Raw genomic sequence first — 16,535 nt, 5'->3', positions numbered from 1 at the left:
AGGGTGGCAAAAAGTGCAGCTTTGTGCACAAGAACAATCGAGGCCCCACCTGATTACAGAGCCTAGCCGTGGTGTCTCCACTCCACTCTACGCTCCGTGGTGTTCCTTAGAGCTAGCACACCAAGTTTCCCCAGCGCGATAGCATCTAAGGTTGGGAGCCTAGGGAACGCTCAGATAATGCAGTTATGCCCTACCCTGAAAGCCTCTTCAATGCTGTACCTTTTCCTTAAAAGTGTGAATGTTAATTTTATTTTCCTAGTTACTTCAGGCATTTACACCACAAATAAGCCCTATGCAATATTAATTTAAGTGTTGAAAGTAATTTCTGTTAATTTCATGTTTAGAAGCTAAAGAGTAATTTAAAATTCACTTTTTCAAGGACAGCACGCTTATTTCTAATTCCAAGTTCTGTGTCTGCTATTGTATCCTTCTGGAGTTATTTTGTGTATTTTGCTTTTATGGCTAGAATAGGTGAAACCAATAAGCAACTTATAATGGTTCCTTAATTTATTTATTTTTTTGGCAATAATTTGTGTGATTAGTCTTCTTGTATTTACTTGACAAATGAGAATGAGCAGTGGGTTGGAATCCAGGTCACCCCAGTTCCAACTGCTGGGGACCCGCAGCAGCACAGACAAATGCCCAGTGATGGTAAGGCATGCTTTGGCTTTTCACAGTGCTGCAAATGTAGTAGGAGATGTATGGCTGAGTTGTTTGCAAACAGTGACCTTTAGCGGAATACTCAGTGAATATTCTTGATGGAAATCTTCTCTACTGGAGTCAGCGCATAATTTCTTAGAAATATTTCTTTCTTTGTTCCTGCCAGTCAGAGTGAAAAAGAAAGGCGGTTTAAAGACTTGACATACATTTTGGCCTCCATTTCGATGTTCTGGCAGAAATTATTGGCAATTATATTAATGCACTTGGATTAAAAGGAGCCAAATGTCTTTCTGTGAAAAAATTCTTAACTTTTGAGGCACTTCTAAAATCCAGTGGGGCAGAGCACTGTGGTTTTGGTTCTCCCAGCACTACTCTCGTTGTTCATCCTGCTTCCACTTGAATTTGCAATCTGATTCCATTGCAAACTTAAAACTGGCAGGTAAGCACAGTGTTCCAGTTTGAAACACGCTTGGATGTAAGCGGTGCTGGAGGTAGTCTGGGGGCAAAGCACGTTTCTTGGTTCACATGGCTTGTTCCTGGAGCTCTGGCCTGGTGCTGCTGTTGTTCTTTGCCTTGCTTTTCTCTCAGGATGGCTGTCTTTCTGCTGTCAGTCCTGCGCCTGCTTACTTTCTCAAGTCTCCTCAGATTTTTAACATCCTCTAACATCTCTTTCAAAACAGTATTCATCATCTTGTCTCTGAAAAGCAAAGAGGAAGGGAAGGTCAGTTATTTTTAATAGGAAGAAAAAAGTAGTGCAGCCATCATACTGTAGGAGAAGGAGTCTTCATTTTTCAGCATAGCAAGGAAATGGAAAAGCTGTTTCTGATGAAACTTTCAGTGTAGGGTAGTGCTCAGTGATTTTCAAACTAACAGCCTCAGATCCTGTACTTTCATGATGTAAAGGTTTGTTTTTCCAAAACGAAATAAAGAAACACGCTCCCCATCACACAAAGGCACCTGGTTCATAGCTTACATTTTTTATATTCCCATTATTTCATTACTGAAATGAAATTCCCATTCCTCAGTGAAATTATCTCCAGTTTAGGTGAAGGGAAATTGCATCCAACTCTTTTAATGCTGTTTTAAAAATAAAAATAGGCAAACAATGTTCATGGAAGACTCGGGTGAACTACCCAGGTTTTCCTAAGTGCACTGAAAACCTATGCAAGGTGGGTTACAATCTCACTCCATTTATTATTTTAGCCTGCATGGTTGTACATATTCTGAATATCAAAATGTAATACAATCAATAGCAAATGAGTAAATGCATTCTGAGTATATGTTGACTTTTATTTTTTCTAGGCATACTCTGTCTACGATGAAGACATTGGATATTGCCAGGGACAGTCCTTCCTTGCAGCTGTGCTACTCCTCCATGTGAGTTAATTGCAAAATGAAAGCTTTGATATTTGAAGCCAAAGCAGCTTTAAAATCAGTAGTACTGGAACATAGTGTTTGACAGATATTTACTCTTGTTTATTTGTCTCTGTTCACTTTCCTGTTGTTGCTTTTTGGCAAATAGTGAATAATGGCTTCTATCTTTATGGATGTAGATTTCATTTATCTAGGAGAAATCCGATAAATTATCAAGCATTTCTGTGTCAAAAACAGACACCGATGAGTTACATCTTTTCTTTGAATTTAATTCTTATGTAGGTAAACTTCCTTTGGGTTTAAGGGAGATATTCTCAGAGTAGCCAACAGGAGCAAGCAGTCTCATTAATTTTCAGTGAGACTTTTTGTCCTAAGGACATTTTGTAATATCTTTTGAATGAGAGCTGAATTTGAACATTAGTATTTTAGCCTGTAACCAAGAACTGTACAAACTTGGATCTGTCACCTCCTGTATATGCGTATGTACATGTATGTGTATAGTGATAGGGAGATAAAGCCAAATATAAAAACTGTTTATTTAACTTTGATCATGTTTCAGTGGAAAAGAAGCAGATTCAAATAGTATGGATATTGGTGGATATTGTAAAGAATTTCTGAATAAAACTCCCCAGACATCAACAGCAACTCTAATTCAGGCCATTACCTTTTTCTATCAAGCTTTAATTAATAAATTATTAATCATGGTTGAAATATGCTTTAGATTGTGGTTTTGGATAGGACGTTGGTGGCATATATGTTACATATACTCTCCCTAAGGCATCAAGAAATCAAATTCTGATCAATTCAACTATAATTTGTAATTCCTAGTGAGATCTAAGACTCCTCGAATATTTATGGAGCATGACACACAGTGGAAGTGTTATAGAGAAGCTTTAGATTTCTCAAGAGTAAACCTGAAATTAGTCAGGTTATTGCAGTCCCACATATGCTGCAAATCACCTCATCTCTCAGTTATTTTGCGAGTAAGTTTTTACCAAAAGAAGTTGTTTAATTTCCACTGGAAGAATAAGCCAATTGCAATACGGGAGGGTTTTAGAAATGAGTAGGTGTCACATTCTTAATATTCAACTAATACTTAGCTCCTTTCTCTTGGTAGTGTGCTGTCATCATGATAGAGACTCACCTTTGTTTCTAGTGTTTCTGCAGTTAGAAGAAATTGCCCTGTTATGTGGGGAATACTAAATGGCAATTGCACTCATTTTAATTTGCCCTTTGTAATGTTTGCTTTCATAATAGGATATTAAACTGAAATAATCAGAGAAAGGGGGGAAGGGAAGCAGTGTCACTCATGTAAGTTGGGAGCTTCCCAGGATGTCCTTGAACTTGTATTTTTCTCAAATTTTCCAACCAATCTGTATCTGTGAAAGCTTGTGAGATCCTCTCTAACTCTCCAGTCTTTGCATGGATTCTATTCCCTTTCCTTTCCCCCTTTTTTTCTGGGACAGGCTATCATTTCTCTTCAGTGTAGATATCTTTCAGGGATGGTTGGGTAACCTGAACTTCCATCCTGGCTTTTTGTGATTTTCCTGCTTTGGTGAAATCCCCATCAAAGATGAGCAAGTAATTTCCAGTCATGGGAGACCAGTGTTGCCAACTCTGATAGTTTTATTGTTAGTCTCATAATATTTGATTTTTTTTTTTCTCACTGTCTAGCTCTTGGAATCATTACTACGTGAAAAAATAAAAATTCATTAAAAAAAAAAACAGGTAAATATCTGGCTTTTGTGATTCCAAGTAAAAATAATAAGGGGCAGATATCTGAATGTTTAAAATCAGAAATGCCCAAAATAGGCATTTTCTTAAAAATAATAATAATTTTAAAAAAAGATAAACTTCATTTTATGATTTTGAATTCTTGGGGTTGGTAATATTGGAGAACCTACGTCCACAGAGTGAGGACTCCATGGCCTCTGTCTTTATGTCCTTTGGCCCAGTACTCACCTCTGTTCCCTCTCCCTGTGCTGGGGGAGGAATGACTGTCAATGCACGTGTGTCTGAGCATGCAAGGTAGGTGTGCTTGTGCATGAGCATCTGTCATTTTATTAGAAATAATTGTTACCTTACAAAAAATGTATGTGCTTTCATTTTATTCTAGAGCAGATTCGAGCTTTTTGGTCAGGATAAAACATTTTCTTCCCTTTTCTTTGTCTGCAGCCTTTATCCGCTGTCAGTGGGGATTGTTCTGACCAGATAAAATGGTGATAAAGAGCACTGAGATTTCTAAGAGCTTGTCCTAGGTGAATCTAGCCTGCAAAGATAGCTAGCAGCTGACTTGGCAGTTCTTTATTCCAACTAGTTATTTTTATATATGCTGTCTGAAAATGAAAATGTCCACACATGGCCCTGGAGACAGGGCATAATCATAGGCTGAATTACAAAAGATAAAACCCGGAAGGTAAATATCATCAGACTAAAATTCTCTTTGAAAAAATACTGAGCTTTGATCTATTGCTGATATTTGATAAGGGACTGGCACAAGAGTGAATGAGGGAGTGTACTAAAAGGTCAAGAATTGCCATTCTTGATACTCAGTAATTGTTTTCATTTGTAACAGTCTGGTGCCTGCAAAAGCACTGTGTTTTTTTCAAAGACCTGATCTGTGGCCTGCAGGGACTCTGCTTGTGCATGTCTCCTTCCTGTGTTACCTGAAGGCATGGGGGAAGAGGGAAATGGCAGCACTGGAGGTTTGATGACACAGGGCTTCCCACAAATTCAGCACTTTATAAGCTCAAGCCAATAAATCAGAGTGGTCCACATAGCTTTTCCATCAGTACCACCTTCTGAAATTCTGTTGGATGAGAAATTTTGGTCAAAATGGAATAGAGAGCTTATGGAGATACGGCTTCTGAAAAAAATCACAATGTTAATAAGGGGGAAGCGGTCCCTCCATGCTCCCAAGGAGGTTCCGTTGGCAAAACTTGTTATTTCCTTATTCATCATTTGAAACCTGACTTCAGAGATTTTCATGTCCTGGGGTTTGGATGAAAGTAAACAAGCGTTATTCTCACTAAGGGTTCTTTATCTTAGCTGTCCTGCTTTTTTCACTTCATCAAGTTTCTCTCAATAGAAATCAGTGTCTTGGGATGTTGTTTTTCTTTTTCTTCCCATTTATTTATTTATTTATTTATTTATTTATTTTTAACTCATATTCTGTAGCAGAGAGTTGTGTGCTGGTTGATCTCGTACCTATTGGCAGAAAGAATACCGATGACAGTTATGCAGTTGTAGGGATTACATAAGCCTGTGATCTGATCCCACTGTTTCTTCTTCAGAGAAAGTCTTAAAGAGCCAAATCAAGGTGACCAGCAAGGAGAATAGTCTAATAGTCTAAATTCGGGGTGCTTTGCTGAAAGTTTTAATATATCCCAGTTTTTGAATTCGTTGTTCCTGAGGTATTTAAGCATACGTGTGTGTGTGTGTGTGTTTCTATCTGTATAAAGAATTTCCTTCCTCAGCTCAGTTTTCTAAATTATGTTTGTGTATTTTTCCAGATGCCAGAGGAGCAGGCATTCTGTGTATTTGTGAAAATAATGTATGACTATGGCTTGAGGGATCTCTACAGAAATAACTTTGAAGATCTCCATTGCAAATTTTTCCAGCTGGAGAAGTTAATGCAGGTGGGGCCAGAGTAACAAATTATTCTACTTTTGTAAATGGAAATATTGGTGAGGAGACTAATGTTTTGCTTTCATAACCTACTGTATGATAAAACCCCTCTCCTTTAAGGTAGTATAGAACCAAAGCAGGGTAGTTTAATATCTGGATCCAAACATTGTGAGTCAGATTTATTTATAATTTCTTGTTTTCTTTCATATACCAATCTTGCTGCTAATCTTTGTATCGAAGCAGAGTATGTATCTGTGCTTTTTTCACTCTCTGTTTGCTTACTGTCTCTCCTCCCTGTTTTGTTATGCTACTTAGAGAGAATTTTTCTGTTCTGTTGAGGCCAGCGTATCTTTTGGACTCCCATCATCAGTGTCCTACTTCCTATGAATTGTGTTGATGGTTAAGAGGTCAGGCAAATCAGGACATCCTGATGCTTATGAAATACAGATCAAGTGTAGGTTATTTTACAGATTTTGCTGTAATTTCAGTACATCGCTCTTTTTCAGATGTAATTATATCATATTCAAAGCAATTTAAATAAAAGGTTGCAGGTTTTACACATTGGTGTTCTGACTAATAAGCACTTACTAACAGTCCATTAAGCCTTGACCTGGATTTCTGTTATTATAGTGAAAACTAGCTGCTAGAGTCATTTACCATAAATGAACATCCATACCTCTGAGATTTGTTAAAAACAAACAAAAACGTTCGCAGACCACAGTTAATTGAATGATCTTTTTTCAGATTTCAAACTGTGCATATTTCCTACTTGATCAAGTAGAATTTAATACTAATTAATTCGATTCTTAACACTGGTATATGGTCTTTTCAATATTTTTGTTATGGACATAAAGCTTTTTACTCCATTGACAGAAAATGAGTATATCATCAGGGTAGAGTATAATTATCGGTGATTATTTTGTGTTGGTTATATATGTTCCTAGTTAGAGACATTGTGTGATGAAGTCATGAACATTAGTGTGCTGTGCTGTTTTCATGCTCTGCAAGGTGGTCTATTACTTGTTTAGCCGAATAATTTGCAAGAAGACCCAGTTAAGAAGTAACTTTTAAAAACATATACCATGCATGACATAGATTTCACATCTGCTCTGCCTTTCTCCTGTTGAAGATTTTGTAATTTCTCAGTATTACCTAACAGTATGTTGTTTGACACCATGAGTGAATATTTTCCTACAAATTGTAACCATGGCCACTGAAAGTTATAAAGAAACATTACCATTGCTCTAAAGAAGCCAGGATTTCACTTTGTTATGTTTTTCAGTCTTTAGCAACCTGGTACTTGCTGGCAATGCAGATGATGAACCTGAAGTAATGAGTAATACTGAAACATTTATTTTTTCCTTTACTCTAGGAGCAGTTACCTGACTTGTATAGCCATTTCTCAGACCTCAATTTGGAAGCTCATATGTATGCATCCCAGTGGTTCCTCACTCTTTTCACTGCCAAGTTTCCACTCTGCATGGTCTTCCACATCATTGACTTACTACTTTGTGAGGTAAAAATACCTTGAATCAGGAATCCCTTTCTCCATCCCCCAAGTGTGTTAAGAACTTTCATCTTTCTTTGTTTCATTTCATTGGAGTCATTTACAATTTAATTTCAAAATGTGTATACTAAATTCTTTAGAAACCATGGTTATATCAAGAAAGATGTTCAGTGAAATGCTGGTTTGGTTTTCAAATTAGAATGGTGGATCGCTTCATTCTTTGTGAAGGGATCTAATTAAGAATATCTAATGTACACATCTGTTCTAATTTAATTTGTTAAATAATTTATTCAAAGTTAGGAATTCTAATCTTTTGAAGATACCTAGTAGGCTTTTAGTAGGAAAACTCTCCAGATTTTCTGATTCAGAATGCCTAAAGACTGTAAGGATATTGCATGCTGCTTTGATGGCCTGGTATTAAACAAATAATGAGAACTGGTAAGCATCTCAATTGAATGAAGCTCTTTCCTTCCTATTTTATTTCTAATATTCCAACTAAGGAATACATTACTGCAAGTACAGAATGGTACATTTCTGCATTGTAGACATGTGCACTTTGTTTAAAAAAATAGAATGGAATGGGAAAAAAAAAAAAAAAAAGGAATGTTAATTTTGGTGAGATGTTAGTACTTCTTTTTGTCACTGAGAAGTCAGGGCATAGAGATGGTCATATTCTACTTGTGTATTTTGAAAAATATGTATATATAATTGATATTTTCAGATGCAAAGGGCTTCATGAGTATGAAACACTGCTGGCTCTAGTTTCTTCTGTTCATTTCTTGCTGTGAAGTATTCTACTTGTGAATTTTCAGTCTTGCTGCACACATGTTGGTAATATTAATTGCAAAACAAATATCGTCCACTACTCATAACTCAATATTTTTTCCTTAAGAGTATTACTTCTGCATATTGGTGCTCAGTTATCAAAAAGAGGTGAGCTAATACTTCCAGAAATCAATTCCATGTTTCCATATGTTTTACTTTTGACTTATCTGAGCTCTGATTTTTCACTATGCCTTGATTATTTAAGTAAGCAAATAGAAAGAGAGCAGAAGTTGTTAGTCTTGTTTCATCTTTGCCCTCCTTTTTGCAGAGATGGTTATGCAATAGATGAACATAATACTCTGACCACTTTTGAATTGTTAGCGAGCTCATTTTCAGAATGGACTTCTGGTGTGGATTTGATCATTCTTTGTTAGTTAAGTTTATTTCTTCATTCTGATATTGGTGTACAGTTGATCTCAGAAATAACTGTTTTAAGAAATCGTTTGTCAAGAAGTACAGAACACCATTTCCTGGTGGCAATTATTCTGCTAGCAGTATAGTTACATCCTGTCTTAAGCTCTTGCACTTAATATAGTAAGTTTGATGACAAAATACGCTGAAGAAATATTTCAGTCATTGTTAATATAGATTTAAAGTTTACAATGAAAAAAAAAAATCTTCCCCATTAAATATCTCACGTCTGGCAGTGTTCATCTCAAAAGGTCTGAAGGAATTTCTCTGGGAAGGAAGGTGAAGGAATACAAGAAGAAAGTGATAGAGTCAACAGTAGAGTCTGCTAGGGAAAGAGAAACTTGTTAGCATCTGTGAAGGGTAACCACATAAAGCTAGAGAAACGTCTTTTACAACAGTTAAAAATAAATCAGAACTGGTAAGAAAATTGATTTCAAATGGGAAGATGCATGCAGACATCTTGAGAAACAGTGGGGCAATGCGTAAACAGCATACTGAGGCAACAGCGTAGACTATCAAACTGCTCCTAATGTTCATGAGTCAACCAGTCTGGAGTAGCAGGCAATTAGTTCTGAGAATCTGTGAAAGAAGCATAGACTAAAATTACATTAAAATGAAGATCTAGTTGGCCCTCATCGTAGAAGGAAAATGATATCAAAGGACTTGGGTCTGTTCAGCCTGGAGAAAAGAAGACTGAGAGAGGATCTCATCAATGTTTATAAATACCTGAGGCGTGGGAGACAGTGGGATTTGGCCAACCTCTTTTTAATGGTTTGTGGGGACAGGATAAGGGGTAATGGTCACAAGATAGAGCACAGGAAAATTCTGTGCCAACATGCAAAAGAACTTCTTCATGGTGAGGGTGACGGAGCATTGGAACAGGCTGCCCAGGGAGGTTGTGGAGTCTCCTTCTCTGGAGATATTCAAGGCCTGTCTGGATGCTTATCTGGGCAACTTGCTCTAGGGAGCCTGCTTTGGCAGGGGGGTTGGACCCGATGATCTCTTGAGGTCCCTTCCAACCCCTACAATTCTTTGATTCTGTGTGATTCTGTGACTAGACAGACTAGGCAAGAAATCATTCCTTAATGAGGGACTGAAATCATATTGTGAAGCTGTCTGTCCAGTCAGCCTCCAGAAGGAGCGAAGGAGCAGTCAAAAAATAATTTTGGTCTGCATTAAATTGCTCTTTACTTTATCTCTGAACAAACAGCATGCCTGTAATTCCAGCAACTGGAAGGAGAAAAAAACAGTTGCAGCTGCTAACACCAGAGCATATTCTTCTGGAAATAAAAAATAAAAATCTTTGAAGCTTTTTTTTTTTTTTTTTTTTTTTTTTTTAATAAGCTTCCAGCCTTCTCATTAATTTTTCATAAGTACAGATGAATTTTAAGTAGCTTCAGTTTCCTTCCTGGCTGTGCTTTCTCCATATCTCTGTTCTGTCAGTCACTGACAAACTGTTTACATCACATGCGACTCCTATGAAAGAAAAATATTGGAGGAAGAAAAAGACTTAAACCATTGCTGCCTGGGTGCTGCAAACTGGACATCCCAAGGGAGGTTCTCTGGTGCTCACAAAATTACTTGAGTTATGGATGGACAGTTTGGGTCATCCAGGAATTCTTGGATGAGATTTGTCTTTTTAGTTTTTGACTCTGGCTGGAAGAGTGACGTTGACCATTACAGATACCTTTTAACTCTCAGTCCAGAGAGGACTGGGGAGGTGGGCACATCTGCTTCCCTTGCTTGTGTTGTGGGATGGCAGCAGCCCAGCTGGGACGTGGCCCTCCTGAGCAAGACCAAATCCAGGGATGTGGCAGCCCATGAACTATTTGATACATTGGGATATGAGAATAATCGAGAAACTTTTAAAATCACATCAAAATGCGTGCCATTACGTTGAAGGTCTTTTCATCATTCTCAACTTAAATATGACTTGATAGATAAATAAATAAATAAATAGCCCAAACTCGTATGAGTTTTGGACTTGCTGTGACCTGTACATGATTCTTTCATCCTGTTGTCTTCCTCTGACCTTTTTTTTTTAAGCCATATGCAGGCTGTTGAAGATGTCATTCAACCCCCAAATTTCCAGTGGCCTTAGAATTCTGCCTTGATAACTGTAGGACAGAGTCTGTCACCTAGGGTTATCCAAGAAGGAAATGTATTGAAGTGATTTGTCTTTCCTTGGACAGCAACTTGAAGAAAATTTCAGGCTTGCAGGCTGGTAATCCATAGTGCCATGGTACATATTATAAGGCTCAATACTTCACGTTTGACTGTAATAAAATAAAAAATAATAATAATAAAAAAACAACCTGTAGATCCAGTTGAAAGCTTTTAGATGACTACAGCAAAGTGCTTGCTTTTGAGCTTGGCTACGCAGATAAATTTGAACATGTCAACATCAGCTGAAGATCTTTTTACAAGGCTCCTTTTAGCTGCCTGTTTCAACACTTCATTAGCCTCCTTTTGCTATTTCTATTTGCATTAAAGGGTAACTTTATGATAAAAATCCAAGTGCTATGTGGACTTGTTGGTCTTATCCATCAATGTGATATTATGGTATTGAACACCTTTTGAGTCTGCTTTGTTTTGCTGCCTTCTTTTACTGCAAATTTTAAATTATTTGTTTAACTTTTAACATTCAACTTCCTTTTGCATTTTAAAATTTACAATTCAGAATTAAAATATGTCTTTTAGAAGTACTAAATAAGTGACATTAAGAAAAGGGGGAAAAAAGGAGAAAAGGAGAAAACAGAAAGGAAAAAAATGGTTGACAGACAACTTAAAAGCATTTTTTAAAATTTCATGAGAAGAAAATACTCAAATCAGTTGGGGGATGGGTGGACACACACACATACACACACAAGCTCAAGGTTTTATTTGGTTATTACGTGGTTATTAACCTGGAACTTTGAAGCTTTATTACTAACCTGCCTTTGTCTGGCTGTTTTTGTGTGCAGTTCCTGAAGATACAAAATACACAAGATTGCACATCTTTCCTTTCAAGGAGTATAAAAAAAATCCTGCATGCTGCCTTTTTGGGGCTGGTACAGAAATTTATATATTATAGTGTCAGTAATTATATAGTCTTCTTACAAGAATTAATAGTTTGACTACTGAGCTACGATTTTATGATCAGAACTAAATAGGAGAGGAAGCAACTGGTTATCTGTCACTTTTGAATATTAAATAATTCAATGTTTTCTATACAGCTAGTATCAGAGAAGTGAAACTGCATTTCCCAGGACTACATAGCAGCGCGGGGGAAGATGTTGGCTTTTGTTTATCAAGTATCACATTTTGAATTTTGTATAAAGTGGCTTTTATAATCAGTTTTGAGAAACTACCTGTGATGGTGAAGGCTAATGGGTGTGGGCTTTTATTATTATTATTAATAATAATAATAATAATTAATAATAATAATAATAATAATTATTATTATTATTATCATCATCATTATATTTTATTTTAAATAGAAATTAAAGTGTGCCTTCTTGCTGGTAAATGAACACCTATCGATGGTGAAACCATGGCCCTGTGTTATATAGGCGTGGTGCCTGGGAGCACTGCTTTGTAATGAAATAATGAAAACCTTAGACAACGTATAGCTATCAGTGCTGAGGCTGTGGTTTCTGTCTTACATGTGCCATACTGAAGAAGGGGTGTCCCAGGACCCCCTGAGCTGTGTGAAGTCGCTCAGATGCTAAGACCAGCCATCGCTGAGCGTTCGTCCTAACTGCAGAGTGGGTACCCCAATGGGCTGCTGGTTTGTGTCTGTCACTGCCAGATACTTCTGTGATCCCTTCAGCAGAGTTGAGAAAGAGCAGATTAATGTTTTAATTTATTAAACTTCCTCAGGAACCAAGTCAGGAACAAGCCCACTTCCTCTGTAAATCGACATGCAGATGAAGTGTGAATTAAGTAAAATATTGTGCCTGGATTTTTATCTTCTGTAGAGCCACAGGGAAAGATTTGGAAAATTTTTGGAATTAACGATTGTTGTGACATTGTTTGCATTTGTTAACCCTTCAAGCTGTGACAGTTTTAATAAACCTTACAACACAGCTGACAGGGCTTGCTAAAAATCAAATCTATTTCAGTAAAAACACATTAAAAACAAGACTGAAGTAATGAGTAGATATAGATCTGTGCTGAAACTTCCCTCATTATTCCCATGCTATTTACAAAAGTAAAGCCAATGTCATATGTGTGAGCTGGAAAAGGCTGGCGGGGTTGTTTGTTTTCCTTCTTATGAATGCAGGCAATGTGACTGGCATGCAGACTGCGTCCTTCCTCCTGCCCGGTGCTCCTTGCGTTATGGCTGCTGGGGAGCCAAGTCTCCTTTTGGAAGTCTTTATCAGCCACTGTTCCTTCTTGCAAAGAGACTGGAAAGGATTTCTTTCTGAGGCTGTTACAGTTGGGTTTTAAGTGGCTTAAGATGAAGGAGAGTGGGCTGTGTCTCAGGCTGCAGATGGAAGAGACTCGGATTTGAACATGTGTGTCCACTTGGGTAACACTGGTGTGCTACCTTTGGGGCTTGAGTGTGTCCCAGAATAATGTTACAAAAGCATAGCTACATTTGTGCAGTGTTCTTAAATCAAAGTATGACATGTACCTATACATACAGCATGTGGAGAGTCTCTTATCTCCTAAAACAGATCCTACTTTAAATGTTGTGAGGCAAAAGAAAGCTAGAAAATTAAGGTGATCCATAACCTAGAAAAAGGTAAGGAATTTTAAGTTGATTATCTGTGGAATAGAAATGACTTTTCTGCATCAAGAAGCATCTGCTGACATATCAGCTGTTATCATCATCTTCATTGCAAAAACCTAGGGTGTGCAGTAGGGTTAGCTCAGGTTTTCTGGCCCTGGATGCTTTGCTTTTATGTATTTAGGTGAATTATGTAAATCCATGCTAAAAGAAAGTTTAGCTTAATTTGTCTGATGACTACTGCCATGTTATTTTTCAGTACTAGAAGATAAACTAAAAAGAATGAAAAAAGGATGTAGTATTTGATTGGGTGCTTTATGGATGAGCAACTTTTTGAAGTTGTACGTGTGTGTTTGAAATGTTCAGATTATTATAATTAAGATTTTAAATTTATTTTCTAACTGAAGGCCATAAGAAGCATTGGGTGTTGGGATATAAAATTTCAATCAAAAGCAGAAATATTAGAGGTATATAACAAAATGTTCTATATTGCCACAGGGATACACAGGATGCTCTATTAACTTTTAAAGCTATACAGATTTTATAAGAATTCAAGTGTGGATTGAGGAGAAGAGTATTTTAATAGAGCACATTCAAGAGGTTCTTGGAGAGACATAAGATTTAACACAACCCTTTACACTGTGTTGTCCAGCTGTTCCTGTGAGCATCCATAATTTATGTGTCTTCCATTCATAGCTGCAGCTTGTTTATCCCCAAAATAACAAGGCTGGTGATAAATGCTCAGCATGAGCAAAGAAAAAACTGCCTCACAGCAATCTGCAATTCAAGATAACTTATGTGAACAGAAGGTACCTTTTTGGTGATGTTGATAAATGTTGTGATCCCAAAACATTGGGGCTGCTTCTGTTCTGAGATGCAGGTGAAAAGTTGCCGAAGATGAGGGATCCAAGCGAATGACCTAGTTGTGCCTTACTGGGGTGAGACAGCTCATGTTGTATCACAATATGTCTCTGAATTATTTTCTCCATCGCTACTGAAAGACTTTAGCCACTTACTAGTTGATGTTCACTTGGTTGATTTTTCTAGGAATACAGTTAATTTCCATAATGCTTGCTTAACACCAGTGCCATCTGCTGTATTTAAGTAGCAGCATAGTCTAGGCAGCTTTGGCAGTACTGAAAAACACTTCAGAAATAACTGAAGGAAAAGGATCACAAATAGGAGAGTGATATTCTGTGAACAAATCCAGGAAGCTAAGCTAATTTGGGGACTGTTTTTAAAAGACAGGGTGGTGCAGCCTGCCTCTGCCAAAACACATTCTGTTACTTTGTACTTGGAACTTGAGGTTGTGCCGTATTTTTTGATAAAATACGTAAAATCAGAAAGTAAACTTTGCTTTCAGGTGCATGTTGGAGAGGGGCAGTGAAGGCAAAGGCAAGGGCCAGGGCTGTGTTGTCACTGGGAAAGGGACATCATGAATAACAAGTGTTGGGAAAGAGATCAGATGGTGTGGGGGCATGCATTTTCCTTGTGTTGTGTGACTGGGGGAACATGCAGAGGGGAAGGAGACACGTCTCTCTCAACAGGTGTTCTGAGCCCCTCATCTTGTCTCTTCTGAAGAAACTCAGGGTCTGGAAGATTTCTGCTCCTCTTAATGTGTCTAATGGTCATCCCCTTTCCCTGTGAGAGTTGGAGGACCTGTCTGTCTACAGAGATCTGAGGTCTCTTTTTCCATCCCCTGATGTGGATTCAGGCTCCTTTCTCTGTCCCTGTATTAATCAGGTTAAGAAAGAGGGAAAGGAATGTCGAAAGGCCATCAGATTTAAACCTCTGAAAACCAGAAGAGCCAGGACCTGATGTTAGTAGATGGCTTGGTCAAGCAAATGGAGAAGGCATGCTGCCAGCCCATAACCAGCTGCCAGTGAATTAGGAGCATGCCACTGCAGAAACACCAGATGTCAGGGAGCAATTTGATATGTAGAAATGACTTAAAATCCCATGGCTGTAATGTTCGTTCTTTGAAAACAGTCGCAGAAGCTGGACAGAAAAACAGCTAATCTCATAGCACTCTTGACCTTCATCCACCTTAGCAACATCTTAGAAGCAAATTATGTAAAAGTCATCCAAAGCATCTAAATATTTACTAGCACTCTTAAATCACATTCATTTCTGTTAGAAGCAAGCAACCAAAGAAAATTTAATGCAAAATCTTATTTTCATGGTTTCCTGGTACTATTACTCACATGCCTTTTCATGCTGTAAAATACAGAAAAATAGCACAATGAATACTGAATCCCATGGTACCATTTTTAATTATCTCCATGGTACCTGCTTATCTAATAATTCAGTCAACTGGTTTTAATTGGGTTTGTGTATTACCCACCGCATTGTAGCATCAGGATGGAGATATGTGCATTTTCTTTGCTTCTTTTACATGTTTATAACATTTCCTGCTGTGAGTTTTTGTTGGAGCAATATATATGGGTGCACTGCAGGAAAACCAGTTTGCAAAGTCAGCTGTACCTCATACTTTAGCAGTAAGATCTTTTTGCAATATTTCTTTTCTCCAAGATAACTGTTTAGTAAGAAGGCTGTCCGTTGCTTATACAAACCTTTATATTTTACACAATAATAAGATCAAATTTTTGTAGCTTTTAGTTCTATGAAATCAAACCAGAATTTGAAAATTAAGTTTCTTTTGGCCTACTAGAGCAAGAACTGTGAAGTAATTTTCCAGTGGAACTTAGCAATTCTTTTTGTGTGTGTCCATGATCTGCTAGGTTAGCAAGAGCTAATAATTCAAAGGGTATGTTAGTAGCTAAAGCAATAACCATGACTGAACACAAATGCATGTGGATGAGCTGTGTACAAGTGCAGACAGTCTTTGTAGCAAGAACTATACCTTTTATCTGGTGCTTTATTTGAGTGAGTTGGCCTTTCTTTCCTTTAGTTGTCCTGTTGCTGAACTTGCATAAACGCATGAGCCTATGCATCTAAGTAAAAGATCCAAATTAACGTGCAGATCCCTGCAGAGTGTGCTCCAAGTCTGCATTACTTACAAAGAGAAATTTGAGCTTCAGAGCATGTATTTGTGGTGTCAGCAAAGTAAATATATTTGTGACATTCCTAAAATTTGTTGTGTATTCTCAACATATTACAGTTGCCAAACAAATGTTTTGCTGAAAGCAATCCAAAACATAAATAGAATTTTAATTCTCCTTTAGAGTTTGTAACCCCAATTACCCTCTACAGCTCTTTTGAAAGAGTGTGCAGTCAAACACATCATTATGAAACACTTTCAAATAATGAAACAATGTCAAATGAACTTCAGTGGAATAGCTAATCTCTCTCTCTTTTTTAAAGGGAAAAGAAAATGGAAAATTCAGTTATTAGAAAACTAGCACAGGTTAACTGGTTCTTGATGACATGTCATGTGAGTCTGGAGACTTCTCAGCC

General features: G+C 37.4%; 1 protein-coding gene across 10 annotated transcripts in view; it reads left to right on the top strand.

Moving 5' to 3' along the window:
- The window catches only part of RABGAP1L (RAB GTPase activating protein 1 like), a 257,106-nt gene that overhangs the window by 154,936 nt on the left and 85,635 nt on the right, over positions 1-16,535 (top strand). For all 10 annotated transcript variants that reach the window (XM_072041793.1, XM_072041794.1, XM_038182983.2 and 7 more), the window contains 3 exons: positions 1,963-2,037; positions 5,547-5,672; positions 7,034-7,177. In XM_072041793.1, coding sequence (XP_071897894.1) covers positions 1,963-2,037; positions 5,547-5,672; positions 7,034-7,177 — 345 coding nt within the window. The remainder of the gene's footprint in view (positions 1-1,962; positions 2,038-5,546; positions 5,673-7,033; positions 7,178-16,535) is intronic.

The sequence above is a fragment of the Anas platyrhynchos genome, chromosome 8, assembly GCF_047663525.1.
Source record: "Anas platyrhynchos isolate ZD024472 breed Pekin duck chromosome 8, IASCAAS_PekinDuck_T2T, whole genome shotgun sequence".
NCBI classification, from domain to species: Eukaryota; Metazoa; Chordata; class Aves; order Anseriformes; family Anatidae; genus Anas; species Anas platyrhynchos.
The sequence above is the reverse complement of the archived record's forward strand: the minus strand, read 5'-3'. Positions and strand labels throughout refer to the sequence as shown.